The sequence below is a fragment of the Symsagittifera roscoffensis genome, chromosome 4 (genome assembly GCF_963678635.1).
Source record: "Symsagittifera roscoffensis chromosome 4, txSymRosc1.1, whole genome shotgun sequence".
NCBI lineage: Eukaryota > Metazoa > Xenacoelomorpha > Acoela > Convolutidae > Symsagittifera > Symsagittifera roscoffensis.
Genome location: NC_087065.1, coordinates 57,566,963 through 57,594,628, shown reverse-complemented (window position 1 = coordinate 57,594,628; position 27,666 = coordinate 57,566,963). Strand labels below are relative to the sequence as shown.

At 36.1% G+C, this 27,666-nt stretch overlaps 1 protein-coding gene across 1 annotated transcript; it reads left to right on the top strand.

Annotated features, from left to right (window-relative positions):
* Nucleotides 1-2,976: 2,976 nt before the first annotated feature.
* On the top strand, nucleotides 2,977-7,731 carry LOC134844371 (probable ATP-dependent RNA helicase DDX43). Its single transcript, XM_063861020.1, has 2 exons — nucleotides 2,977-5,027; nucleotides 6,531-7,731. The coding sequence occupies exons 1-2, from the start codon at nucleotides 2,996-2,998 to the stop codon at nucleotides 7,421-7,423; spliced, it is 2,925 nt and encodes a 974-aa protein (XP_063717090.1). The 5' UTR covers nucleotides 2,977-2,995; the 3' UTR covers nucleotides 7,424-7,731.
* Nucleotides 7,732-27,666: the final 19,935 nt, after the last annotated feature.

The following is a 27,666-nucleotide window of genomic DNA, read 5'->3' as shown; positions in this document are numbered from 1 at the left end:
TTCTCTTGTGCAGTAAGCAATTTTCATTTATTTTTGATATAGTTTTTGAGTCATTTCTGTATTTTGTTTAATTAATAACTCTGACGTTGCATAGTTTTTTTCGATTCTACTTGAAAGTTTTTGTCGTTCTAAATGGCTTAGAAATTTTGCGTATTTCGAAAGTGATTGTTCTGCTGGACGTCTTTCTCTCAAATTGAACATAATTAGATACAAAACTTTGGATATTTTTGTTATGTTTAGTTTGACATCTTTTGGTTGCTTTTTTGCTTTTGTTTTCTACCTGCAAGCTTGCAATGTTTTGTTTGTTTTCTATCGCAAATGGTTCGAAACTTAGCTTCACCTCTGTTCTAAGTTGGTTACTTTCCTTTGTTGGAAGGAAGGCAAACTCATCTACCGAACTGCAAAGGTCACGAAAAACGTGAACGACTTCTTGTGTCAAAAAATGATCTCTAAATTTCTGAGTTGTAACTGCATAAAAATAATACCTTTCGTTCAAGTTTTTTGTAAATGGGATAAATTTTCGTAAAAAATGACAATCCTAAACAATTTTTACTATTAAAAAAACTCCGTAATATAGTATATTCTTCGAAGTTCGAATTGTTTATAAATTTCTATCCTTTTTCTGTTTCACGTGAGTTTTTTGAGACTTTATAAGCTGGTTTTTAGCTATTTTTTTAGTTATGCTGCTCGATTTCTGTGAGTTTTTTAAAGTGCTTAAAATAGTGCTCTGTTTTGGTGGCACTAGTTGAGAAGCATTTTAGCATTTATAATTTGTTTATTTGTGGTAAGTGTTTCGATTACATTAAGTGTTGTCACAGAGCGCAGTTATGTATACTAAAGACTCATAGAATGGAGTTTGGTTTTCGATTTTCGTAGAGTTTTTTTAGTGTATCTAAAATTATTCTTCACAATTGCGAGAGCATGTGTCTTATAATCGGGAACTAGACTTTTTACCGTAATTAACTTTTCGTACTAATCCATAAGGTCTCGGGTTCGAGTTTCGAACGGATCTTGCTTTTTTTCAGTATGAATGTGTTGTCGGACTTTTGTTTGTCTCTTTATTTTTTGTGGCTTAGTTGCCACATCTCTGATTTACTTGCCACATATTCTTTGTTATTTTTTTTTCGCTGACAATACTTAGTTTAGCCTAAATAGTTTCGGCGAAAATTTAATCAGCTCTTTCGACCAATATTTTGAATAGTTGGAATGGTAAAATTGTTTGTTTTAATACATTATTTGGGTCGGTTCTAGTGTAAATGTTGAACTTATAAAACTTATACGCTCAACATTTTTTGATGACAACAATCTTCATTAGCATTTTTTTTGTTTCGGAACAGTTTCTGTCTACCCGCGTAATATCGGCTTAGTAGTCGCTCGGAAAAGTATTAAAGCCTAATCAATGCTCGTGGTTGTGCTGGTCGACTTTTTAAAAATAAAACAGGTATTATGAAAATGTTATTGGGATCGGGTTTTTTTATTCTGGAAAATTTGTTTTTCTCAAAAACTACTCCACCGATTTTCAAAAGAGTAGTACTAATAGGAATTCCGCCCACTCCTGTGTACCTGCATACTCCTCTAGTCTGTTTTTACCTTACCCCACTTTCTACAGCCTTCGAAAAAAGGGGTGGGGAATTTTGACCAAATTTTTTTTATTTTTCACTTTTTCTCGAAAACTACCTGTCCAAATATGAGATTTGGATTTCAACGGATAGAACAGTTTGTGGGAAGCTCGTCTGCATAAGCGGCTACGCCCAATTTTTTTAACCAAAAAGTTTTGGCCCTCAAAATAGTCAGTTTTTCGATTTGTTTACCATTTTTTGAAACTTTTTCTCGAAAACTACCATCCCAAGTCTGAGATTTTAGTTACAATCGAACGAGCGCGTTGTTGGAAGCTCACCTGCATTAGTGGCTACGCTCAAATTTTTCACACAAAAAATATGATTTACTGAAATTTACAATTTTTTGATCGTTTTTTGAAACTTTTCGATTTTTCTCAAAAACTACCCTTCTAAATCTGACTGTTTTGTTTCAATGAGTAGAATGGGTTGTGAGGAGCTCCGCTACATAAACTATTACGACAACGCCAATATTTTTTTACGCAAAAAGTCATGACCCTCCGAATAATTCAAATTTTAGATTTTTTGACCGTTTTTCAAACGTTTTGACTTTTCTCGAAAAGTACCCTCCCAAATCTGAGATTTTGGTTTCAATAGGTAGAACGGGTTGTGGGAAGCGCTCTTGCATAAATGCTTACCCCCAAATTTTTTTCACACAAAAAGTTATGACTCTCGGAAAAGTCAAATTTTCGATTGTTTACTGTTTTTTGAAACTTTTTGACTTTTCTCGAAAACTACCCGCCCAAATCTAATGAGCAACGTTTTAAGCATCTTTCATCCTAACAGGCTCTTGTAATCACTTCAATTTTTCAGAAAATTGAAGTAATTGATGAAATTAACAGATTTTGAAGTCATTAAATAAGGATCTACTTTTCTTGGCTATAGGTCTGTTTTTGAAATTAAAATTGTCTTCGGCATCAATACAAAAACTTCAAAAACTATCAAAAAGGTATTTCAAGATTTAGCTGGCCTCTAGTTTATACAAAATGTGGTTTTATGCTTTCCAATTTATTACATGCAAAATCAGTGTGGATGCGTTCAGTTTGGTATATTCCAAACTATCACTCGTAAAATTGTGTCTATTTGTATTTGGTGCCACTTTTGCTGAATGTCATTGGCAATTTATTAGCATACGTAGCTGCTGTATTCGTGAATAGTGTTTGCCAGTTGTTAAGCGTTCGTGGCCGAGAGCACATGGCGTAAGATTCCAATTCTGGAGGTCGCAGGTTCGACGCCCATACGTATCCAATTTTTACCAATTCGAGGCTTATTTCTATCTTTTTGATTTCACTTTATAAAGCTGCTTTTTGTCATGTTCTCGCCGGAGTTTGTGAAGCGCAGCTTCGCATCTGTGTAGATTTTTTATTTTCAGAGGACTGATGCCTAGGTATTCACCAGGCTTCACGGATCAGGGAAGTTCTCGTTACGGTCGGGAATTTGGTGACAGCGGAAGTGGTTTTGCAGCAACATCCCACGAGTTTCAGGATTCAGGCTTTGGTGGTGGTGGTCGGGGTCGAGGTGCCCGAAAGTTTGCTAATAATGATAGATTCAACTCGGGAGCACCTGGTGACAACGGATATGGTGCAGTGTGTGGGGGGTCCTCTTTCGGAAACGAGAACAGGTCAGCAGCTACATTCGAAGGCGGTGGAGGAGGTGCACGCTTTGGATCTGGAGCTAAACGGGATGGAAATCGAGAGGTGATTTCCCTTGGCGCCGAAATGATTCCTCGTCTCATTGGAAAAGGAGGAAGCAACATTAAACGCGTGGAAACTGAAAACGGATGTAAAATTCAAATTCTAAAAGAGACTAAAACAGATTTGAAAACGGATATTGCAATTACTGGCAATGAAGCCGGAATAAATGGTGTAAAAATTTATCTGGAAGACGAATTTGGTTTCAGTCTTTCAGCTGACCGATCAATGCAAACGGAAAGTGCTTCAAATAACGATTCGTCTAATCAGTTCGGACAGTTTTCAAGTGGCTTTGGATCGTCTGAAGGGTATGGCTGTGGCAACAAACGTCAACAAAACTCGTCATCATGGAACGCAGAACCAGAAACAAGTGGTGGTTTCGGTTTCGGTAACTGGAATGAGCACAACTCTGCTGCACCAGAAAAATCTAGTGGATTTGCAACAAATAACTCGGCAGGTTTCGGAGATGCGAAAGGCACCAGAAGTGATTCACGTAACTCAAGAGGGTTCGGAACTGAACGAAGTTCTTCACGTGGTTTCGGAAACAATTCAGGTGGTTTCGGAACCAATTCAGGTGGTTTCGGAAACAATTCAGGCTCTTCAGGGCGCGAATTTTTTTCGAATCATCCTCGAAACTTTGGAGACGGTTCAAACCGTGGTTTTACTGGAAATTCACGAGGCTTCGGTGACCAATCGAGGAGTTCTGGTGGCTTTGGAGGAAATTCAAATGGCCCTGGTGGTTTTGCTAACAATTCCACTGGATTCAATAGTTTTTCTACGACTTCTCAAGAGTTCGGTGATTCTCAAAGTAATGGGTTTTCAAATACAAATTCGGGAAGTTTCCAGGGCAACTCATTCGACGGAAATCAAAGAGGAAGCCAGAGAGGAGGGTTTGGGTCGAATCGCCCGAGTAGAAATGATGAAGATTTCAGTGTTTTTTCCTCCAAAGGGAACTCAGGATCTAGAAATTCATTTGCAAATAATTCAGTTAAAGAAGACATGCCTAGGTTTGATTGGGGCCCAAAGGGGCCTCCGACTGCAGAGGCTTTCGCCGCATCAGTAAAAGGTTACGACGAATCATCAGTTCCAAAAATAGACTGGGATGCAGTGAGAAGCTGCAAACCAGAAGCTAGATTCAAGGACTACCCAGCCATAACTAAAAAATTCTATCGCGAGAGTCCAACTGTCGCAAATAGATCTGAGGAAGAAGTGAAAAGAATCAGAGATTCGAAAAATAACATCATCGTAAAAGACATGAGTAAAAGCGGCACTCGGAAAAGTCCAAACCCTGTCACCACTTTTGAAGAAGCCTTTGAACAATTTCCGGAAATTTTGGATACAATATACCACCAAGGATTCACGGAGCCATCACCGATTCAGTGCCAGGGCTGGCCAGTGCTGTTGAACGGCGACGATTTGATCGGAATCGCGCAGACTGGATCTGGCAAAACACTGGCTTTTCTACTTCCAGCTTTAATTCATATCGACCTGCAGCCAGTGCCTCGCGACCAAAGAGGTGGTCCCAATGTCTTAGTGCTCTGTCCTACCAGAGAATTAGCACTCCAAATTGAAACCGAGGTGAAAAAATACTTCTACAGGGGCATCAAGAGCGTCTGTGTGTATGGAGGCGGAGATAGAGCGAAACAAGTCAGCATTTGCACCGAGGGCGTCGAAATCGTCATTGCTACACCAGGAAGGCTGTATGACCTCATTTCTAATGGTAAATACAGTTATTATGGTCTTTATGGCACATTTCAGGTCCAAGTGTCAATGAACATAATAAAGACTCTTATCTAGGTTCTGTTTATCTTTTTAGGAAAAAGTCATACATTCGTTCACGCTAGCTCAATTTTGATTTCTCGCAGCTTGGCTTTTGATATATTTTTAAGCTCTATTCGAATTCAATTGCTAAAAGTCAGGCAAAGTATGCTCTCCAATAGCAAAACTTTGTTGCAATAGTTTGTTTTTTAAGAGTCGATGAACGGGTTTCAGACTGTTATACAGGGTGTCTCAAAAAGGGATCCAAACTGCAGACATCAGCTAGCTTGTTTATGCATCCCGAAAACTGCTTTCCTGAGCATTCTTTTAAGTTTCATTGCCTTGAATTCTTTTAAAATTTTACTTTTTAGGCCATCTAAAGATACCAAACGAGCTTCCTTGTAGACTCTAGCTTTCATTGTGCCCCATAGAAAAAAATTGAATTCTGTATTCTATAAGGGTAATGGTCGAGATCAATTTTAGTAAATCGGTTGAATGTGGATTTGGGTATTCAAGTTTCATTTTTTCCGTGCTGAGATTTCTGGGTTAGAAAGAGCAGATTGTCGAGCTACAAGAGTGTTTGCATAATTTTTAACCATTTTGCTTCTCCCGGATTTGCCTTGTTCAGATTTTGACTGGTGTGTTTTTCTTTATACTTCTTGTAAATCGAGATCTTGGAAACTTAAGAGCGAATTGACGAATAGTGAATGAAAAATGAGAAGCATGAAAAATTTAACGCAGTTTGAGTTTTTGCGGTATGAAAAACTTCAGTGAGTTTTTGTTCAGACGTGATTCAGCGTTATCGTTTTCAGAAAATCAGTGCTTAGGGCTGCCAAACATGTGTTCCAAGTTTCATGAAGTTTTATTTGGTATTTAAAGCGTACGTTCAGTTTGAATCCTTCTTTGGGACTCATTGTATAGGTCGCGGTATTGTTTTGTTTTTTTTTCAGGAAAATTTTAGGCTCAAATTTACTTCTTTGCGGTTTAACTTATTATTTCTTTTGAAGCTCAGTTCATTTCCTTTGTTAAAAGCGCTATCGAATTTTTTTTATTGAGAGACACAATAAATGTTTTCCTTATTTTCCCGTTTTCTCAAATTGGGTTAATTTTATCAAAAAGTGCTAATGATATATTGTTGTAAAAATTCAAAGAGGGCATCTATTTTTTTCTTTGAAACTCAAAAGTTGATATATTTAAAAAAACAAGTCAGTACTTTTCTTCTGTTTACTTGCGTTCATTGGCTCTTTTCCAACTGTCTAGTGGGTTGTTTTAAAATCTCAGCGCCAGCGGAATAAAAAATTATCTCTTGATCCAGTTTGCTCTAATTTGGTTGGTTTTATGGCTTAAACATAAATAATTTTTGACAATTTTATGCTCTTATATGGCTCTTTTATGCTGATTTGAAGGTAAATTGGCCTGTTTTGTTAGACGCAATGCTGAGAGTCAGCTTAATGTTGCATTTTAGGTATCATATCGATTATGAGTGTCACATTCGTTGTCCTCGACGAAGCAGATCGTATGTTGGACCTCGGATTCGAGCCCCAGATCTTGAAGTGCATGTTAGACGTCCGACCAGATCGTCAGACTGTAATGACTAGTGCCACGTGGAACTGGGATGTACAGAGAATCGCCGCCAAATATCTTACAGATCCTTTCTTTGTCAATGTAGGATCTCTGGACTTAACCGCTGTCCACTCAGTCACTCAGAAAATTGTGTTTGCCGAAGAAGATGATAAAGAACAGTTATTGTATGAAATGATTCGAGAAATGCAAGGCGATGACAAAATGATTGTTTTTATTGGTAAGAAAATTGTTGTTGATCAGATAGCAAGCAAAATGGCGCTAGCTAATATGCCTGCTGAGTCAATACACGGAGGCCGAGATCAGTATTCTCGGGAAGAAGCTATCGAATCGTTCCGTGAAAATGAAGTGAAAGTTCTCTTGGCTACAGACGTTGCGAGTCGAGGCTTAGATATCGTTGATGTGACAATGGTTGTCAATTATGATTTTCCGAGAAACATGGAAGAGTACGTGCATAGAGTGGGTCGAACGGGACGTGCTGGTAGAACAGGAACAGCGGTGTCTTTTATCAGTCGTCGTGACTGGGGTAATGCCAAAGAACTGATTCGCATCTTAGAGGAGGCCGACCAAGAAGTACCGGATCAATTGCGAGATATGGCCAATAGGTTCGATCGGAGACAGACTCGGATGCAAGCTGAAGGCGGGTTCCGAAGAGGCGGTGGCGGACGAGGAGGAGGAGGGGGGTTCGGCGGGGGCCGTGGTGGAAGGGGAGGACGTCGCGATCGAGACGAAGACGATCTTTTCTTGTTCAGCGCTTCTGGATTCATGCCTGGATAAAATAACGATTGATGTCACGGTAAAATTGAGATGTTTTCGTGTAACTTGAAACTGGAATTTCTCTCGTAACTTAAATTAAAGGCCAACTGATACATTTTCTGCGCTGCTAGTTTTAACTTATTGAACAAGTTTTTCTAAGAGCTTCGTGCAATAAATGTGGCCTGGTCCGCAAATATCTGCGGAAAACTGATTGAGCCTTAATTTATTGTATAAAATAGTACGTCGAATCGATTTCGAATTGATTGGTTGTTTGTTGATATGCAATTGATTGAATGTTTCGATGCTATTGAATTCGATTGATTTTGTGTTTTTGTCTTATTTATTATCCATAGTTGAATACAAAAGTTTCTTTTTTTAAGCATTAGAAAAATATCGATTCAGTAAATTTTGAATTATCCTTGTTGAATACAAATTAACTCCAAGTAGATTGTTCAGTGATTTCGAAGTGACTTAGAACTAGTAAACAGCCATTTTCTAAAAGGTTTTCTGTAGTCAGCGTGTAAAACATTCCCGCTCAAATCAGTCGTAGAACTATGGTTAGGAGCTATCGCGTGGTTGGTTTTTTTTTCGACCGGTCTTAAGTACCTCACAGAAAGTTCAAAAAGATCAAGTGTGGTATCATAGAAGCGTTCTTGGTTGTGATTCGGATTTTAAAAGTAGTTAATCAATTATTTAATGTTCGTTTCTGCGATTTGCTGAAGATCTATGAAAGGCTTTGCAGCCTGTCTAAACATAGTCCGTTTCTCTTATTTCCCACATTCCAGAGAGTTATTTTGTTGATTGAAGCTCTTTTTTTTTGCGTCTAAAACTTTCACGTGGTACCACTATTGCAGCCAAAACCGGTCAGGCTGTGGTAGACCTGAAGCTGGTGGTCAAGTGAGATGGCTGGGTATCGAGCACACAATCTGACGATTATGAAGTGAAAGCCTCGCCACTGTGCTAAGTTTCTCTTTAAAACCCCAAAAATAGTTTTATCACTGTCGAAAATAATTTTAGATGAATGAGTTAGCCTCCTTTTTAATTCTATTGCATATTTACACTAGCATATTTACACTTTTAATTCTATTGCATATTTCTATTGCATATTCTTTTTTCTAACTTAAGTCGCAAATATTGGTGCCACTTTTGGGGCACTTCTACAGCTTTTTGATAGCATGTGCTTTGGCATTCGAATAGTTATAAAATAACACAGTTGATGCATTTTTAATTCATCAAATGAACCGAAAAAATCAATTTGTTTCAAATTAATTTTTGGCAAAAATGTGTCTATTTGTATTAGGTTGCTGAATCGCAATGGCAATTTTAGCTGCTAACGTAAGTTTTAGAAAGTTAATTTTCTAACTCAATATAACTCGCAATTTTTCGACATGCATTATTTTTACATGATTTGGCTTTTATGCTTTCCGATTTGTTTCATGCAAAGTTAGTGTGGATGCCTTCAGTTTGTTATATTTCAAATTATTACCGGCAAAAATGTGTCTATTTGTATTAGGTTGCTGAATCGGAATGGCAATTTTAGCGGCTTTATTCCTGACTAGTGTTTGTCGAAGGTAAAGCATGCGTGGCTGAGTGGTAAGTGCGTGAAACTCAAAATCTCCTGATTTCAGTAGGTCGTAGATCGAATATTAAACCTAGACGAATATTAAACCTAGACGAATTTTTACTAATTCGAGGCTTTATTGGTGCCACTTTTGGGGCCTTTCTACAGCTTTTGATAGCATGTGCTTTGACATTCGAATAGTTATAAAATAACACAGTTGATGCATTTGTAATTCATCAAATGAACCGAAAAAATCAATTTGTTTCAAACAACATAACAATAATAAAAACTCGATTTCAGAAATTTTCTAACTCAATATAACTCGCAATTTTTTGACATGCATTATTTTTACATGATGTGGCTTTTATGCTTTCCGATTTGTTTCATGCAAAGTTAGTGTGGATGCCTTTGATAGTTAGCCTCCTTTTTAGTTCTATTGCATATTTACACTAGCGTCAGCTTGGTGTACTATTAAGAACCTTCTTTTTTCTAACTAAGTCGCAAATATTAGTGCCACTTTTGGGGCACTTCTACAGCTTTTTGATAGCATGTGCTTTGGCATTCGAATAGTTATAAAATAGCACAGTTGATGCATTTTTAATTCATCAAATGAACTGAAAAAATCAATTTGTTTCAAATTGTTTTTTTTTGGCAAAAATGTGTCTATTTGTATTAGGTTGCTGAATCACAATGGCAGTTTTAGCTGCTAACGTAAATTTTAGAAAGTAAATTTTCTAACTCAATATAACTCGCAATTTTTCGACATGCATTATTTTTACATGATTTGGCTTTTATGCTTTCCGATTTGTTTCATGCAAAGTTAGTGTGGATGCCTTCAGTTTGTTATATTTCAAATTATTACCGGAAAAAATGTGTCTATTTGTATTAGGTTGCTGAATCGCAAGGCAATTTTAGCTGCTTTTTTCCTGACTAGTGTTTTCGATGGTTAAGCATGCGTGGCTGAGTGGTTAGTGCGTGAAACTCAAAATCTCTTGATTTCAGTAGGTCGCAGATCGAATATTAAACCTAGACGAATTTTTACTAATTCGAGGCTTTATATTTCTTATTGCTAGAGCTGCTTTTTGCCGTGTTCTCGCTAGTGTTTGCGAAGCGCAGCTTTGCTTCTGTGGAAATCTTATTTTGGCTGTATTAATTCCATTTTTATGAATTACTATCTAATCGAATCATCTCACACCACCTCAAAAATTATTGGGAAGAAAAGAACTTTTTTTCGATCTTTTTAATTTTTTACCTATTTTTTAGTTCCTTAGTTTAGGTTGCTGTGATCAACCGGCTATTCTTGGCATCGTTTGGTTTCGATTGTTTCATGGACTCTCAAATACGATTGTCTTTTCAGAAAATCCTTGATTGGAATCAGCATTTTTGGTTCAATAATCTATTTATTATTTACTTCGCATTTCCACTGAGTTAGGTGAACGAGTGGTGGAAATAGCAAACAAAAATTTAGATTTGAAAGTAGTGTTTAATTTGGAGGCCAGTTTAATTTGAAGGACATTTATTCAGAAATTGACCTATATAGTCGAAAAACGAAAATGGTCAGACCAATTTTTCTCGTCACTGAGACCACTTTTGCGATTTTTTGGGATTCGAATCACGGCCAATAGGGCTTCATTATGAAATCACTTTTTACCCTCACGAAATTTCTTTGTAGTAGTCAAAACTGACTAAAAAAATAAAAGTTGTCGGAACAAAACATTTATCGGTGGCTTTTTACAATAAGATTTTTTTTATAAAACTTTAGAATCAGATCATCGCATTAAGCTAAATTGCGGAGAGTTTCTCACAAACTACGAGAGTCAACACGAGTTGCAAGGTTTATCAACGCTGCTGAATGTTGAAACTTGAAAAAAAAAAGTGAATAAAATATCTACCTGCAAAATCCAAAACCAGTAATTGATGACTAGTATATAGCTTTCAGTAGCTTTTGCTTTGAGGCATTTTTGGCACCTCTTAATACCGTGTTCATACCATAGGACCGAAAATTTTTTGAAAAACTGATGATTATAGATTTTGTAGATGCGCTGACAGTGATGGCTGAATCCAACTCGGAAGTCAACGACAATGCTGGCCTTTTTTCTCCGATCATCCAACCCAGTGACCCAAAATGTATCTCTGTACCTAGCTTGGAGAACCTCAAAACCCTTACTGTTGCATCTGCTCCCGGTAGCTCTCAAAGTAGTAGCAGTTACGATGTTGCTATAAGAAGTGAAGTTCCTTTTGGTCAAATCAAGGTACTGAAGTGAAGTTTCATGCTTTTTATGCTTTCATAATTACACTTGCGAGCAGCGTAGTTTATTAGTAAGAACCTTCTTTTTTTCCTAACCTAAGTCACAATTATAAGTGTTCATTAAAAGTGTTCACTTATTTGGTGCACTTTTGCTATAATCACGATCTGTAGCATTGGAATTTTCATAGCATCTGTTCTCTGCTTTATTTGTGGCTAGTGTTTGTGATTCATTAAGCATCTCTGGCTTAATAATTAGTGCGTGAGACTCATAATCTCTAGGTCGCGATCGTTCGGAGATCGAAGCCGAGATGCAGCCGAAATTTTGCTAGTGTTTGCGAAGCGAAGCTTCGCCTGTGTCATAATAATCTTATTATCTGTCTGATCATTGTTCCATATACTTATGTTAACTGAGAAGTTATAGAAACATATCTCTGTTAGATGGCGCAGAAACTACAAGATGCGCGTATATGCGTAATGCAGCTTCAGCTCTGTATTGTATCCCAATTTTAGGACCACTTCACTTGTGGAATTTGCAAGGGTGTGCTAGTGGATGTGTGCACAATCATCGAGTGTCTCCACTCCTTCTGCCGATCATGTATACTTCACCACATCTACAGCTCCACCAAGTGTCCAAAATGTGGATTTCAGCTGAACGAAGTGGTCCCAATTAAAGACATCAAGGCCGACCCCAGGATGCAGGTATGCATGGCTGCAATTTTGATTGAAATTGATATGTAATTTTGGTGAAGATATTGCTTTTTTTAAAGAGTTTTGAACTTAAAGAAGACTCTCATAAAGGTCCTCCTGATTTATTTTCAGGAAAAGTCTCAATTTTGATTATTCGTGGTTTGATTTTTAATTTGTTTTTAAGTTCATTTTATTTCCATGGTTAAAAGGAAAGCAAACTCCGCTATCGAACAACGAAAGGGTTCAAAAGTGGAATTTACTTATTAGATTTCCCAGCGGAATAAAAATGTACATTATCCAATCATCTCAAATTGGGTTAATTTTGTCAGAAAAAAAATATCCAATCATAAGTTTTTTCTTGCGTTCATTACGTTTCTCGGGCTGCCAGTTGGCAATGTTTTGAATTGCCTGTACCAATGTATAATTACACAAGCAAAGCTTGTGTTAAGTATGAACAATTTTTTTTCCAACCTGAGTCGCAAATATTGCTGCGAAAAAATGTGTTCATTTTGAAATTGGCCATTTTGATCAATAACAAGCTATTAAGTACAGCCAATGCTAAGGATATTAACACAGACTATTATATCAAAATAGGACTTAAGCTTCAAGGTATCATGGATCTGTAGCGTAGAGGTAGGGAAGGAGTCCCGCAACAAAAAGAGATTTTCTTTTACTAGTTAAAATGCCTTCGCTTTATAAATTGAGGCATTATAGTTGGTAATTTTTTTTTTCAAATTGACTAGTACTGCTAATGCGTCATAATTGGCTTGCGTAACTTACCAACTATGTAGACTCATAATTGGTGTGCGTCACTTAAGAAATTTTGTTGACTCAAAGTTTTACTCATTCAGTTTTTCCCAGTAGCGTTATCGGTCATATTTTTGCTTGTGTATGCGAAGTGCAACTCCGCCTCTGTGTAAATATACATTTTCATTGGTCCCATTTTTTACCCTACCTTACTATCTACAGCCTTCGAAAACTCTGTTCTTAATGTAAATTTTTGGATTTTCTTTTCCGGAAAACTAGCCTCCCAAAGCGATGGTTTGTGGAAGGCTTCACTGCATTAGTGGCCACGCCCAATTGTATTACACAAAAATGTATGGCTGCCAGAAAAGTCAAATTTTCGATTTTTCGACCGTTTTCCTCAAAAAGTACCCTCGCAAATCTGAGATTTTGTTTTCAATCGGAATCAAGAGTTGTTGTAAGCTTCTCGGCATAAGCTGCTTCGCCCAAAGTGTTTAGGCAAAATATTAAAAGTTCTTGAAAAAGTTCATTTTTTTGATTTTGTGACCGTTTTGCAACTTTTTGACGGTTCTCAAAAACTACTCTCTCAAATCTGAGATTTTGATATCAACCGTAAGTTCGAGTTCTAAGAAGATCCCCTGCATAAAAGGTTTTGTCGAAATTCTTTTTACACGAAAAGTTATGAACCTCGAAAACTATTCGAAAACTATCCTCTCAAGTCTGAGTTTTTGGGTTCAAACCTTTTTACATTGTTCCTGTATCGCAAAAGGTGAGAAGCTCGGGGTGTCGCCTCTGTGAGAAACTTGAGCCTTTAAGAGCTTCACGCTCATTTTTTGGACACCTAGATTGATTTAAATGTGAAAAGTAAGTCTGGAGATGAATCAATTTGAGTTTTTTTGTGTTTTTATTACAAACGGTTTTTAAAAAGGTACTACCGATTATATGTAACACTAAGTAGCAAAATAAATGTTTATAGGATCTGGTTAGCACCTTGTTACCGGAAGTGCTCATGGATGAAACTAAGCGAAGAACGAACTACTATTGGGAGAAGGGACTGACTCCCCCCATCGACAAAGTGTACATAGACACCCATAGCTCAACACCCCCTACCGAACACTTCTTGAAGACAGCCAACATCTACGACCCTTCACGAGTGAAACAGTTACATTTGAAGAGCAACAAAGTATGGTTCAAGGCCAAACTTCTACCGGAAAACACGTCACATAAGAAGTTTCTAGCGGTTGCTGATCAATTCAATGCATCGCACTCATTTATCGCATGCCCCGCCTTTGCCAAATTTAGTGCCTTGTACCTTGCGATCAGCAAAAAGCTTCAATTTCTAGGAACGCTGAAGTTAAAATTAGTCATCATTATTAAGTACCAAGGTGAGATAGTGGAAAAAGATATTACGGTTCGCGAGTTCTTCGCATGTAAGCATAAGTACTGCGACTTTCCGGTGAATATTGACATTCACGTACGACCTGTTTATTTTGGAGTCAAGAGAATTAAAACAAAAGCTGTAGTGTGTGAACATGAAGATGGATCACTGGAAGACAGTTGTAAAAATATTTTTGGAAGTATGGAGTCGTTTTTCAACGAGCTAGATGACTTAAAGACAGATGGTTCAGACCCTGAAGGTCTACAGAATCGAAAACAGGAAGTCATTCGAGAGTTCAATTTGAGAAAAAGGAACAAATCTGAAAGCGAAGATGTTAGAAGCACTTGGGAAGCGAATTCGACTGATGGAAAAGCCGAAGATAGTATTGAACAAATGCGAAGCCTGAGTGCAGAACAGATCACGCAGATATTTCACGAGAAGGAATTAATCGTGGAAGCAATACCCGTAGATTTGAAACAATTTAAAAAAACTGGATGTATTAAACATTGTAAACCTAAAACAAATCAATCAGAGCAAGCAGTTAAGCAGAAAACCAAAGTGAGTTTAATAATGAAATAATTTCGATGGTCTAAATACTATTAATGTATAATGTCGTATCATTTTGTCTATCGTGATGAATTTGTTGGAAAAATTGTAAATAGAGTTCGCTAAATCTATATCTTATATGTAAATAGTTTCCTGCTGATCTATTCTTGCCTTACTTTGTGTATCCGTAGTCTATACATATCTTTTTTTATCTACACCGTCATTTGTATTTAAAAAATGAAATTAACCTTTAGAAGCTTCAGAAGCTCATATTCAATCAGAAGCTCAGATTCAAGCGAGTAATAGATTTTCTTCCCCAGTAAACAACTTGGTTCACTAAATTTCCTTGATATTTCATCTTGCTTCATAATCATTTCAAAATCTAATAACCACCTAGCGCGTAATTTGAGTAAACACACTTACTTGAGAGGATAGAGGCTTGTCTTTCGAATCCAGCCGGAACCCGCTTTTTTTCAAATTAAGTTTTTTCTACTTACTAGGGCTATCATCCGCCTGTTTATTTTGTCGGCTTAGCTTCTGTAGCACATAGTCTTCGCGAAGCTTCAGCTTTCTTCTAAATACCATTTTTAAAGCACCTTTGGTTGAGGTAATTGAGTGAATAGAATTTATGCGGGATTTTTGCTTTGTTATTTTAAAACATTTTAAGTATTTTTGTTCCATCCATTATTGTGCAAAGAGTTATTACACCACGACCATTAGCGAGCTTAGTTTAACAGTACAACGATTCTCTTTTTCCAACCTTTTCGTGGCACCTTTAAAGCTTTTTGATAACATGTGCTTTAACATTCATTTTTTGATAAGTTAACACAGCTGGTGCACTTATAATCCATCAAATGAACTGAAAAACGTTTCAAACAACAGTACAAAAATAAAAATTTGGCTTCAAAAATTTTCCAACTCAATTTATCTTGCAATTTTTTTTAAATGCATAGTTTATACCTATTCTGACTATTGCTGTGCAATCAATTACATGCAAAGGGAGTGTGGATGCCTTCAGTTTATATTCCAAATTAATACATGCAAAGTTGTGTCTATATGTATTTGCTGCATCGCATTGGCAGTTTATTAGCATGTGAAGCTGATTTATTTGTACCTGTATTAGAGTATTGTCAAGGGATCGTGGCACAGTTTCGAAGGCAGGTCACTTTTAATATCCAGATTGTAGGATCGAATCAGCCACAGCGAAAGATTTAATTTTCAAGGCTTATTTAAACTTTTTGTTTTCTTATTGTACTTTATAGGGCTGCTTTTATGTCATTTTCAAGCTCGTGTTTGTGATGATTGTTTAGTGATTGATTGAGGGTTGCATATGCGATGATTATTTTTGCGAATAGCAAGCGTCAGTTTGGAATTTTTGTAAACACCTTGTTCAGAAAAATCAATGAATCATCTCAAATCTGCACTTTCGTCAACCAACAGACATATTTTGAACATGTTTGCACTTCAAAGACCCGTTATATCCAAAACTGGGTTTTTCATTTGATTTTAACTTTACCAACTCCGGTTCGGTATAATTTCTTTTTTTTTCGTTTTTCTTGTTTTTCGTATACTCGGCTAAAAATTATTTTCAGTTCTTACCTAATTGGCTTAGTGACATCATATTATTTTGTTGGACAAGCGAAATAAGTTTTCTATGCGTGTGAGTCTTCTGAGGTGGTAATTTATTATTTCTTGTTAGTTTTCAAAGTGTTGCTGTGAAAGGAAGCATTTTTGTGCTCAATGGATGTCTGCTCAAAATTTGTCGGCTTTTGTTACCGCTTTATTTCGATTGAAATGTGTGTTTCAATTGTCTTGATTGTCATGTTTTTTAAAGTCATGTTTTAAAAAGCAACCTAATTTAAGGCAAAGGTATGAAAATTTTGATGAATCCAGCTTTTCTTGACAATTTTTTTTTACTATGAGGCTTTCGTCTCAATTTCTGCTAGTTTGTCATGCTATGTTTGTTGTATCGCAAGTCTTGCGAAGTTCTGCTTCGCTTCTGTGCGAAAATAGTAATCTTATCGGAGTAACAAGCGGAGTAGCCTAGTTTAATATTACGAGCCCCACTTTTTTCCACCCACGTTGCTCATTTGTTTGGTGGCACTTATGAATCAATAATATTTCATCTGGTCTGTTTTCGGTACCCAGTATTATATTTTTATATCTGGTTTATTGGTGGCTTGTGTTTGAAGACTGACAAGCGCCCGTGGCCCAGATAAGGCGTGTGATTCTTATTCTCCAGTTCGCGGGTTCGAGTAAAGTACATTAGAGATTTTTTGTTAGTTTTACCTTTCTTCTTTTTTAAATTTTTAGATCTACTTTTCCTTTTCGCCTTTTTTCGCTTGTGTTTGCAAATTTGCAAAACTGTTAAGACTGTTGAAAAAGGTTTTTTTTTCGTTCTTACTACGAATGGTTGATATCATAATTCTAAGGTCATTATCTGTTGAAGAGTGAATGTTTCAACCATAGTTTTTTCCTGCCCCGAAATGCCATCATGTCTAACCAATTAAGTGTTTTTTACGTATCGAAATTGATGTTCATTTGAAGTGTATGATTATACAAATCAGCCATTCATATCAGAATGAAAAGTGCAATTGTATGTTACCAGTCTGTTTTAGGGTTCTGATTTTGAGGTTAAATATGAAGATCCAAAACCCAGGAAATATGACGATTTTCGTAAAATGTTTTTAACTGACTTAAAAGTTTTTTTTTGTTTAGATTTGATTATTGTCGAATCAGTGGTTGTCTGTGCTTTTTAGACAAAATGATCACTTTTTAGTGAAATCTGCTATTTTAACTTAAAGAGCTTTCGGGAAATATATATTGAATTCGTGCATAGTCGGGGACTGGAAGTTTAGTAGATTTTTATTTGGAAATGAAATACTTTTGAAATACTTAAATAGTTCCACTAGGTGCGACCAGCTTTTAATTTATATTTACAATTCTGCAATTAAAACGCTTAGTTTAGGAGAATTGATTGTGTTTTTAATTTTTCGAATTTCTTGAAATTATTGATTATGTATTTTTCATTTAAGATATTCTGATCCTGTAAATAGTGTCAGACTGGTTGAGCAACTGGCGCGGCGATATCAAAGGAGTGAAGGATTATTTTTTGCTTTCAAGTATAATAATTAAGTTAAAAGTAATTCTTCAAATTCCGGAACCTAGTTTAAATTTAGTTATCAATTAGAATTAATTCAACTAGATAATAGAACGTTTTATTACGTGTTTTCCAGTCTGCGACTTTCCATATTTTATAATTGACTTAAGTTTTTATAATTTGACTCAAGTTTTAAGAAAATGTTCGAGAACATTCGTTTTGTTGTTTCTTGGGAATTTTGCAGCCGGAGTTGATTGTTTAAGCAGATTCAACAATTTAAAAAAAATTTGAAGCGAAGGAAGAAGAAAACTGTTTTCTGCGACAAGAATTTGAAACCTCCGGCGGATTTTCTACAAAATTTCGAAAAAATTTTCCGACCTTTTTTTAGGTCGAACATTTTTTTGAGCTCTCGCAAATTATTTCAAGACCCCATTCTTATAAAATTTTCTGGCCGCACGCAAAGTTGTGAAAAAACGCCAAAAAGGCGGTTTTAGGCTTTTTTTTTGGAAAATTTTAATAAAAAAAATTGCGTTTTTTCGTCGCCTCCCCTCAAAATTAGTATGTTTTGGGGTACTACTATGATAGAGTGGTCCCTTGAAAATAACCAGGTCCCTTGCCAAAAAGACACTGGGCTCTGAAATGTTTAACAATTATAATCTCGCCATTCAGAAAGTTTTCGCTGTATATTTTCAAATAAATTTTAAGTTTCTTTGTTTCGTAAAACCTCCCCCCTCAACATTATAAGGTGGAAAATTCATAAAAATTGACAAAATCGAATTTTGATGACTGACAAATAAATCAATCGAAGTATGGTTGTTAAACTGGAAAATAAGCTCAAGCGACCATGTTTCTTGATATAAAAATTATAGTAATCACAATTTTGAATCTGAAAGGTTTCTGACTCAACATCTTTCCCCAGATTTTTGAAATAAATAATTTATAAGCAAACTAGTTTTCAAAATTATAACATGCGAAATTAATGCGGGACCTGTCTATCATAGTCGCTTTTTCGAGGGACCACTCTATCATAGTAGTACCTATTTTGGCCCCCAAGGAGCTTGTAAAAAGATTTTAGGGTCAGTCAGCCAAAGGTGGATATCTCAAAATAGTATAAAGGGGGGAACCTTTGGGTCGGCAGGGGTCGAGTTCCTGATGGGGGATGCGCCCCCTACTCCGTCAATCCGCTGGTGGGTGTGCGTATGTATGTATTTTCTGGTGTGTATATTTTTGCATGGTAACAGATACCCATCGTGTGCAGGACGTGGTCTAAAATTTTTCAATTTGTATGTAGAGAAAATGGGCTAGAACGGGTTGAAAACGGAGCATATTGACTGATAAATGTTCGTTATAATTTATTTCTTTAATGTGGGTAGAATTAAAATCGTATACTCTTATTGGATTCAAATCCTTTTGAATTGATTTGATCCCTGTTACTAACTATTAAGGTTACAGTTGAGCTGCCAAAATATAGACTAAAAAAGTCAACTGGTGAGTTTTTAAGGAATAAAAGCAAGTTGATAAACAGAGGCGAAGCAGAGCTGTGCAACACTTGCGATGCAAAAAAAACACATTGCGCTTAAAAATTATGTTGGAAAAAAATAACTTGAGAAAATAACTTAACAAAAGTTGATAAATTACAATTAAAAAAGTTTCATATTTGTATCGGATGAAATTCATTAACAGCTCTGCAAAGGCGACAAACTTAAGGTCGAAACCTGTTGAGTCGAAAACAAAGCTGGTGTCATAACCAACTTCATAAAATTTATAATTTGTTACGGCCCATCCAAACTGAAATACGTAATCCCTAAAAGGATATTTTTTGCCCTCGAAAGTACGCAAGGTAAATTGATTAAGTCGATTTGCCATAAACTGAATTTTTTGAATAATTGAAAAAAAAAACGAAAAAAAAAAGAAAAAAACTCAAATCAGACATAGTAAATTTACTAATTTGGAAATTTTCAGTTGTATAAAATATTTTTTAAATTGGAACAAAACCCATGCTTTAAAAAGTAAACCAATAAAAACCCTACCAGATAAAAAATATTTTAGAAAATGGAAAATGTACCAAAAGAATCTAGGACGAAAACGACGAACCCGAAAAAAAGTGAGAAACTTTTTTGAAAATATCATTACAACCTGAAACCTGCAAAGATAATTACCACCTGGAATTACAACCCTTGAAACGATAATTACAACCTGAATTGGCAAGCTGAAACCTGACGATCCTCTAGATGTGAAGATCCTCTACAAAAGGAGATCGTCTAGAAGTGTGGACAAAGTTGTTTACGGGAAAAAAGTCTAGTACCTGATTGCAATACCCTTGCTTATCGCAAGGGTAGAGAATTGGATTATTACAAAATTATTATTAAAAAAGGTATAGGTAAACTTCAGAGTCCCCCTTAATAGTATTTTTTAAAAAGAATTATTAGGCTCAACAACATGGTGCTAGTTTTTATATCAGAAGAGTGCATCTGTTAAGCATAGAGTAATTTGTTAACCAATGTATACTCAGTTGAGGAAGTAGCGCATAGCTTGTTATGAATCGCTGTTTGTTCACAAGGTAGTTGCTAAAAATTGGGAATCTTCGTTGTTATATTTTCGAAATGACAGAATGAACTTAAACACACCTTTGTCTTGGGTGTGTTTAAGTTTTTTTCTTAAGCTCCACGCAAAATCAAGTTGCATAAATAATCATCGGAACGGGTCACTGGCTAGATTGCTTTCAAGCCCTTTCAGTTGTAATTCAAACGACTTTTCAAAATTTGCCTTAGTTTGAGAAGAAACAGGTTTTAAACTTTACTTAGTTTTACTCCAGGAATAATAAAATCAGACGCTTCATTTAGCTTCATTGTTCTGCAAATTTTTTCAAATTCTTTTTTCGGAAACCATTGTTGTTTATTTTGTCTCATTCTTTGACGATCTACGAGTTCGTACAGTTCTCTCTTCCTATCTCTGACAAAAATGTCTTAAATTTGAAAAAAAAAACGAAAAACTTTTTTTTGTTGCAACCGGCTATCCTTTTGTTTAATTGCCTTATGCTGTTTCGTGGAAAAAAAATGCTATACTACTGTCCTTCACACATGAAGTCCGAAGAAAAAGACTAATTAAGGTTTGTAAACTAAACGCAAGTTTGTTGCTGAGATTGTTTGAGCCTTTTTTTAATAGCATTTCATTTATTTTTTTCCCATAAACGATGAGAAAAAATGAAAATACCGGAAATAGCACTGCTCAATAAAAGTCCTCTGGTAAGTGTAACCCTAGACAATTTCTTAGAGCAGTGGTATTTTCTACTGATTTTTCAATTACCCAATGTCGGTTTTGAGAAACTGTTAATTCCGCTTGCGATTAGCAAGCGTTATCAAATCGGAATGTGGACATTTTTTTGAATGACAACTAGGTTTTAAAAAAATCACATGCTACTAGAATGAATTGCTGTTATGCTGCTGACATACATGCTCAGTTTTATGAAATTAAACAGCTTTATCTAGATAGTGAATAGATGTAGTACGTTTTAGGCAAAAATTATCTTTTCTAATAAATTTCTTGAAAAATGGTGGAGGTTTTTTCGGAATCGGGATTTTCGGACCAGTTTCCATTTTTCGTTTACCGTTTTTTTAAAAAGACATTTAATTTATCTGGTACTACTTTCTATCGGTCTGCTTTGTACACATGGATTTAATTTTAATTAAAATTTTTTTTTACTATACTTGAAAGTTTTGTATTCAGTCACTTTACCAAGTCTGATATTGAATGTTTTTTGTAAAGCTTTATAATTAAACGGTTTCGGCCGAGGTTGTATTGGCTTAATCAGTTTACTTTGCGTAGTGTGAAAGGCCGAAAAATTCCTGTTTGACGAAATCAGGTATTATGAAAAAGTACGGGATTGGGTTTTTCATTTTTTTTGAGACGCTTTCGTTTTTTATATTATCTTGCAAAATTTTTTGCTCAGCATATTCTTCTAATCTCTTTTTACTTTACCCTACTCTCTAAAGCCTTCTAAAAAGTCTTTAGGCGGAGCATTAGACGTTTTTGAAATTTTTTTCGTTGTCACACAAACTAATCTCACAAATATGCGATTTTGAGTGTTATCGAATCAATCGGTTGTTGGAAGCTGCCGTGAATAATCGGCTATACCCAGTTTTTGAAAACACAAACGTTAAAGCCCTCGAAAAAGTTAATGCTTGATTTTTTGTACCGTTTTTTGAAAATTTTCTTGAACACTACCCAGCTAATTCCTAAGTTGACTTTTCAACCGAGAAACTAGATTTTGGAGCATTCTCTGCTTAAGCCCTCGTGTCCTTCTTTTGTCGAAAAATGTTATGGATTTCAAAAAAGTTTTGAACGTTGGGCAGTTTTTTTAACTTTTCTTAAAAACTAACCTTTGAAATTTAAGATAAAGGGTTCAATCGAAAGAACAGCTTACGATTTTCCTACAGAAGCGGCGATTACTCGGTGTTGTAAGGAAAATCTGATATCTTAGGGAAAGTTTTCGTTTCTCAAACGTTTTCAATCTTCCCAATTATTTTAGTAGAGAAACAACTCAGTTTTTGGTCAAAGTGCAATTTTTGAAACGTGTTTTGTTCCGCATCAGTAAAAAACATTCCAAAAATATCAACCAGTTACTTCTAGCTTTAGGTATTCTCCTAGTTATCTTTTATGAGGTTTACGAACATTTTGGTTTACCTAATTTTTCAACTTCTTATTTTTTATGTTCGTGTTGTATCGTAAGTGGCGCGAAGCTCCGCTTCGCTTCTGTGTAAATTATTACTTAACATGGGCTCAAAGTCAGCTACGCATTCTCGCTTAATTTACTAAGTGTTTTTTTTTCGAAACTTTTGTGTAAAGGAAATTAATATTCAGATGATGTTTTTGTTTGTCTTTTTGAATTTTTTTTTCATTGCCGAGATTTTTGCTCCAGAAAAAAACAGATAGCCACATGGGAATCAGAGTAAAAAAACTGCCCTTCCATTGGCAGTGAAAACCTTCCAAAATTGTTAGATTTTCAAAAATCTTAATACAATCTCATATTTGACAAATTAAACACTAAATTAACGTTTGAACCAGGGGCGGATTTTCTCGAGGGGGGCGGATTTTCAAAAAACTTTCGAAAATTTTGACGACCTTTTTTTTGGGTCGATCAGATTGATTAACCTAGCTCTCCCAAAGTAGTAAAAAGACCCTGTTTTGGCCAAATTTTCTGCGCCGCAGGCAATTTTTTGAAAAAACAGGTCAAAAAAGCCGCTTTTGGGCACTTTTGGAAAATGTTGACCAAAAAACGCGTTTTTTTTGGCGCGCACTCCCCCTCAAAATTAGTATATATTGGCGCCCAAGGCGCCTTTAGAAAAATTTTAGGGTCGGTCGGCCAAAAATGGATTTCTTAAAAAGTACCTTTGGGTTGGCAGGGGTTCGAATCCCTGAGGAAAAAGGGCGACCCCCCCCCGCCCCCCTAAATCCGCCCCTGGTTTGAACTCCGGAAGGTCGAAGTCAACGCTTAATTTTTGGTCCAATATTAGCAATATGTTGTACTTTTGAGATAAGTATTTAGACTGCCAAAAAAGGTCCCTGTCCGTATTCGAACCTGTTTGAATATGGGGGTCTCATGCACAAAACGGTCCAACATTAAAATTTTTATATCTTGAATTAAAACTTATGCAGTCGAATCTGACTGGCTAATATAAGCCATTCAAATTCAAGCAACATTTTTAGGCAATTCAATCAAAACTTCCAGCAGATAAAAATAATAGCCGAGATTACCAAAGTGTTAAGCTTTGTTTTTTTTGTTTCAAGTAACTTGGGTAATTTTGCCCGGATGAGAAAAATTTCGCAAAATAGCTTCAGCAGAAGAAACGTTTTATAGTTTTGGTGTTTTCGGCCAAAAATTTTATCTGCTTGGAATTTCAATTGGAATGCCGGACCATGTTCTTTGAAATTGAGTGTATGATTAGCCAATCAGATTCAACCATTTTGTTTTGAGTTCAAGAAAGATGTAGAAATACAGATTTTGGGCCGTTTAGTGCATAAGACCCGAATATGGTTGCGAAGTTGTGCGTTAACACGAAATTATGTTCGACAATGTTCAAAATAATATTCAATGCATCTGTAATCCAGTCGTGGTCGTGCTAATAAATTTTTGCTTGCTCGTCAAAAGAAACGCGAAATGTTATGACAAAACGCCTATCCACAGAAAGAAGTTTTTTGCAATACGACGCAGGGGCGGATTTAGGTCCCCCTTTGATACTTTTTCAGAAATCCATTTTTGGCCGACCGACCCTAAAATTCTTCTAAAGGCGCCTTCGGCGCCAATATATACTAACTTTGAGGGGGAGCGCGCGCCAAAAAAAAAACGCGTTTTTTTGTCAAAATTTTTCAAAAAGTGCCCAAAATTTTTCAAAAATTTGCCTGCGGCACAGAAAATTTTGCCATAAAAGGGGCAAAACAGTGCTTTGGGAGAGCTCGAAAAATCAATTTGGTCGACCTAAAAAAAAATGGTGGTCAAAATTTTGGAAAATTTTTTGAAAATCCGCCCCCCCCCCCTCGAGAAAATCCTAGATCCGGCCCTGATACGACGAATTGTAACTTTGGTTAATAAACTTATCTTCGCAGAAGTGTTAAATAGCTTAGTTAATCTGGCACTTAGCATATGTGACTGCCGTAATACTAAACAAGGTTTAAATCGATTTTGAAGCTGTCGCTTTGTTTGCCTTAGTAAAGTGAATTATCTGTGCTAATACATCTTCTTTGTCTCAGGAATTTGATCCTGGAACACCAAAGAGTCCCTCTTCGGTACTTTCTTAAACCATCCTGTTTTGGCTGGCCGATCAAACATTTGGCTGACCGGTTTGTTCAAAACATTTTAAAAAAATGACTGAAAACGTCTGCTTTGGCCTGATCTTTCAAAAAAAATTGACTGCAACGCAGAAAGATTGTGAATTAAGAGAGCACCACCCCCTCGAGAAAATCCTAGATCTTCCTGGATGTGTGTTTCTTTCAAGATTTTTATTGCAGCTCGAATCACATCTTAGTTTGTCTATGTCAGTGTGTGTATATCCATTTGCAGTATATCCATTTACATTTCCATTTGCAGTGGTTGGAACAAAAAACTGACAAGTGAGAGTTTCTTCAGTTTAAGATGAAAATTTAGTTGGATAATTTTTAGACGGACTTTGAGTTTTGATGGAAAGGGCGTTCTATTCAGGTCTCTACTTGATCTCATGGTTCGAACTCTATAAAGCAAAAGTTGATTCATTTCTACTCTCCCCTTATTTCGATTTAAGATTTGAAAAACTATTCTTATGTGGTCAGAATGTAACGAAATCTTGCATGGCAACTAACGTAACTATTGTGAACATATTTGTTTTTTTACGCTTGCAATTAGCAAGCGTTGTCAAATCGGAATGTAGACTTTTTTCAGCTTAACAAATAGCTTAACGAAATCAGTTGAATCAAATTCGACTTTTCATGGTAATTTCAATTTAGCTATTGAGTGGGTACTAGTTACTACAGGGTAGTTTCACGTGGGTTTGTTTCAGTATTTTGGGCTCAATTGGTGTCTGCCAAAAGATTGTTGGCCTTGTTTCCGCTTCCTTAGTTTTGTTCAGTTGCTAATTTTATTTTCAAAGTTTTTGCTTGGCATGTTTTTTTGAGACGTTTTGAAAAGTTTTATCATTTTTTGCGAAAATTTACTTTCCTCTGAAAAACTTTTCTACCGATTTTCAAAAAAGGGTATGCATAGAAAAACACCTACATTCTTGTGTGTCTGCGTACTGCCATGGTCTTTGTTTTTGCTTTACCACTGTCTACAGCCTTCAAAAAAATCTTTTGGTGAATAATTGACAGATGTTTTTGATTTTTTTACGTTTCTCCAAAATTAACCTCCCACACCTGAGGCTGTGGCTTCAATGGAGTTAACGCGAAGTGGTAAGTTCCCCTGCATTAGCGCTTCTCACAATTTTTCCACAAAAGTTTTCGTTCTCGGAAAAGTAAATTTTTGATTTTGCTTGGCTTTCTAAATTATATTAAAAAGTAACTCCTAAATGTGAGATTTTGGATTCAATCCAAGAAATGGATCGTAGGAAGCTCCTTTGTATAGGCAGAAAATTTTACTTTTATATTTTTCTACAACCTAAAAAATTTGGCCGTTTTTTGGAAGTTTTTTCTTACTCTATTCGAAAATTACCGTGCCAATTTTCAGGTTAAGTGTTCAATCGATAAACCCAATTATAGGAATCTTCTATGCTTCACCGGCCACGACTTTTTTCAGCTGAAAAAAGTTACGGATATCGGAGAGTCATTGTTGAACTTTGACCGTTTTTTTAAACACTTTTTGAATTTTCTGTAAAACTACCCTATCAAATCTGAGATGAAAACTTCAATTGATAGAAGCGGTTGGGCTAATTATTCCTGCAGAAGTGGTTACTTCTTAATTTTTTGTGAGAGACAGGTTATCTTTAGGATAATTCCAATATCTCCAAAATTTTCACGCTTCTCAATTATTTAATTAGAAAAATAACTGACGTTTTGGGCAAAGTCCAAGTTTTGAAATAACGCGTTTCGTCCCGCATCAATATAACAAAATCAAAAACGTACCTCCAGTTTTAGCTGGGCCTTAAGTGTCCTTCATTTTGGCTCACCTAGTTTTTTTCAACACAATATCATTTTTTTTACTTATGCTATTTTATGATTGTGTTGTATCGCAACTGGTGCGAAGCTCTGCTTCGCCTCTGTGTCTATTACATCGTAACATGACACATTCAGCCATAAAACACTTAAGACAAGTAAGAAAAAGGAAAAATTGAAATATGCGGCGAAAGTGGAAAAGAATCAAACAGATAAGTTTCAAATTTTGAAATCTAAGAAAGAGTCAGATTTAGAGAGTTTTTGTTTCAGGTTGTCACGTTACGTTTGTTTAAATTTCGGTCGAAACCGTTTCCAATTTCGTTGCTTTTTGTCGTGCTTTTGCTGATTTCAAAATGACTTTTAGGATATTGGTTTATATGACTACACTGAAAGATTTAGAGCATTTCAAAGAAAATTTTTCTTTGAATAAAAAACTCTTTCTTTAAACTAGAGTATGCGAATATAACTGCTTTGTGATCTCCGAGATATCGATAAAATTGTTCATTTTTTTCAAAGAATGAATATGGTTTGAGTTTCTTATGCTACTCTCGCATCCATGTGCAATTCTTACTTTTGACAATTAGACTCCTCAAGTAACAAACTAACACCATATAGGTCCTGAAAATACTTTATTGCTGCAGATTATGTACATTGAACAGATTTTCAGTGCTGTACTTGCGTCATATCACATTGGCAAATTAATATGTTTTACAGACTATTCTGAGTATTTGGTTAATTTTTTGCTGAAGAACTATAAGAAAAAGAGGTGCAATCGCGTCTCAATTTGGAAGCTGCAGTCTTGTCGAGTTGACCTGAGCCGATTTAACTCTCGGAACTTTCCACGAACCGTCCCAATCACGCTCTGCATGTGGCATTGTCCATTTCGGAGGTGATTCCGAGAAGTTATGCGGTGTGTCGGGTGCCCATCTGATAGTTGTCGGCGTCTCGTCTCGTCTAATGTAGTTGCTTCTCGGCCTTGCCGACGTGTAACGGGTTTTAACTGGGTCACATGGTCGAAGCCGAATTGAACCACCATTGCCGATTGCGAAAGCGGGAAGACATGGTTCAGAGAAGCTGGAATAAAACGAGTACAGATTTCGCCTGCTCTCAGCGTCATAAAACGACAAAATTCCTTTGTCGTGGTCGAACAAGACACCGATTATATTCACCGACTGGTTGATTTGTTGCTCTATTCTACCCATAGTCATAGCGTATAAACACTGGTTCTGCTTGAATTTTCTCAGAACCCAGGATTGGTTGTTTTCGCCTAGAAGAGTGTTTCTTTGAGTTTGACGATAAGCTACTCCTACGCAGTATTCTCGACAAGATCCAACAGCGATTTCCCAATAGAACCTTCCTTTGTTTATGAGCTTGTCCCCCATTA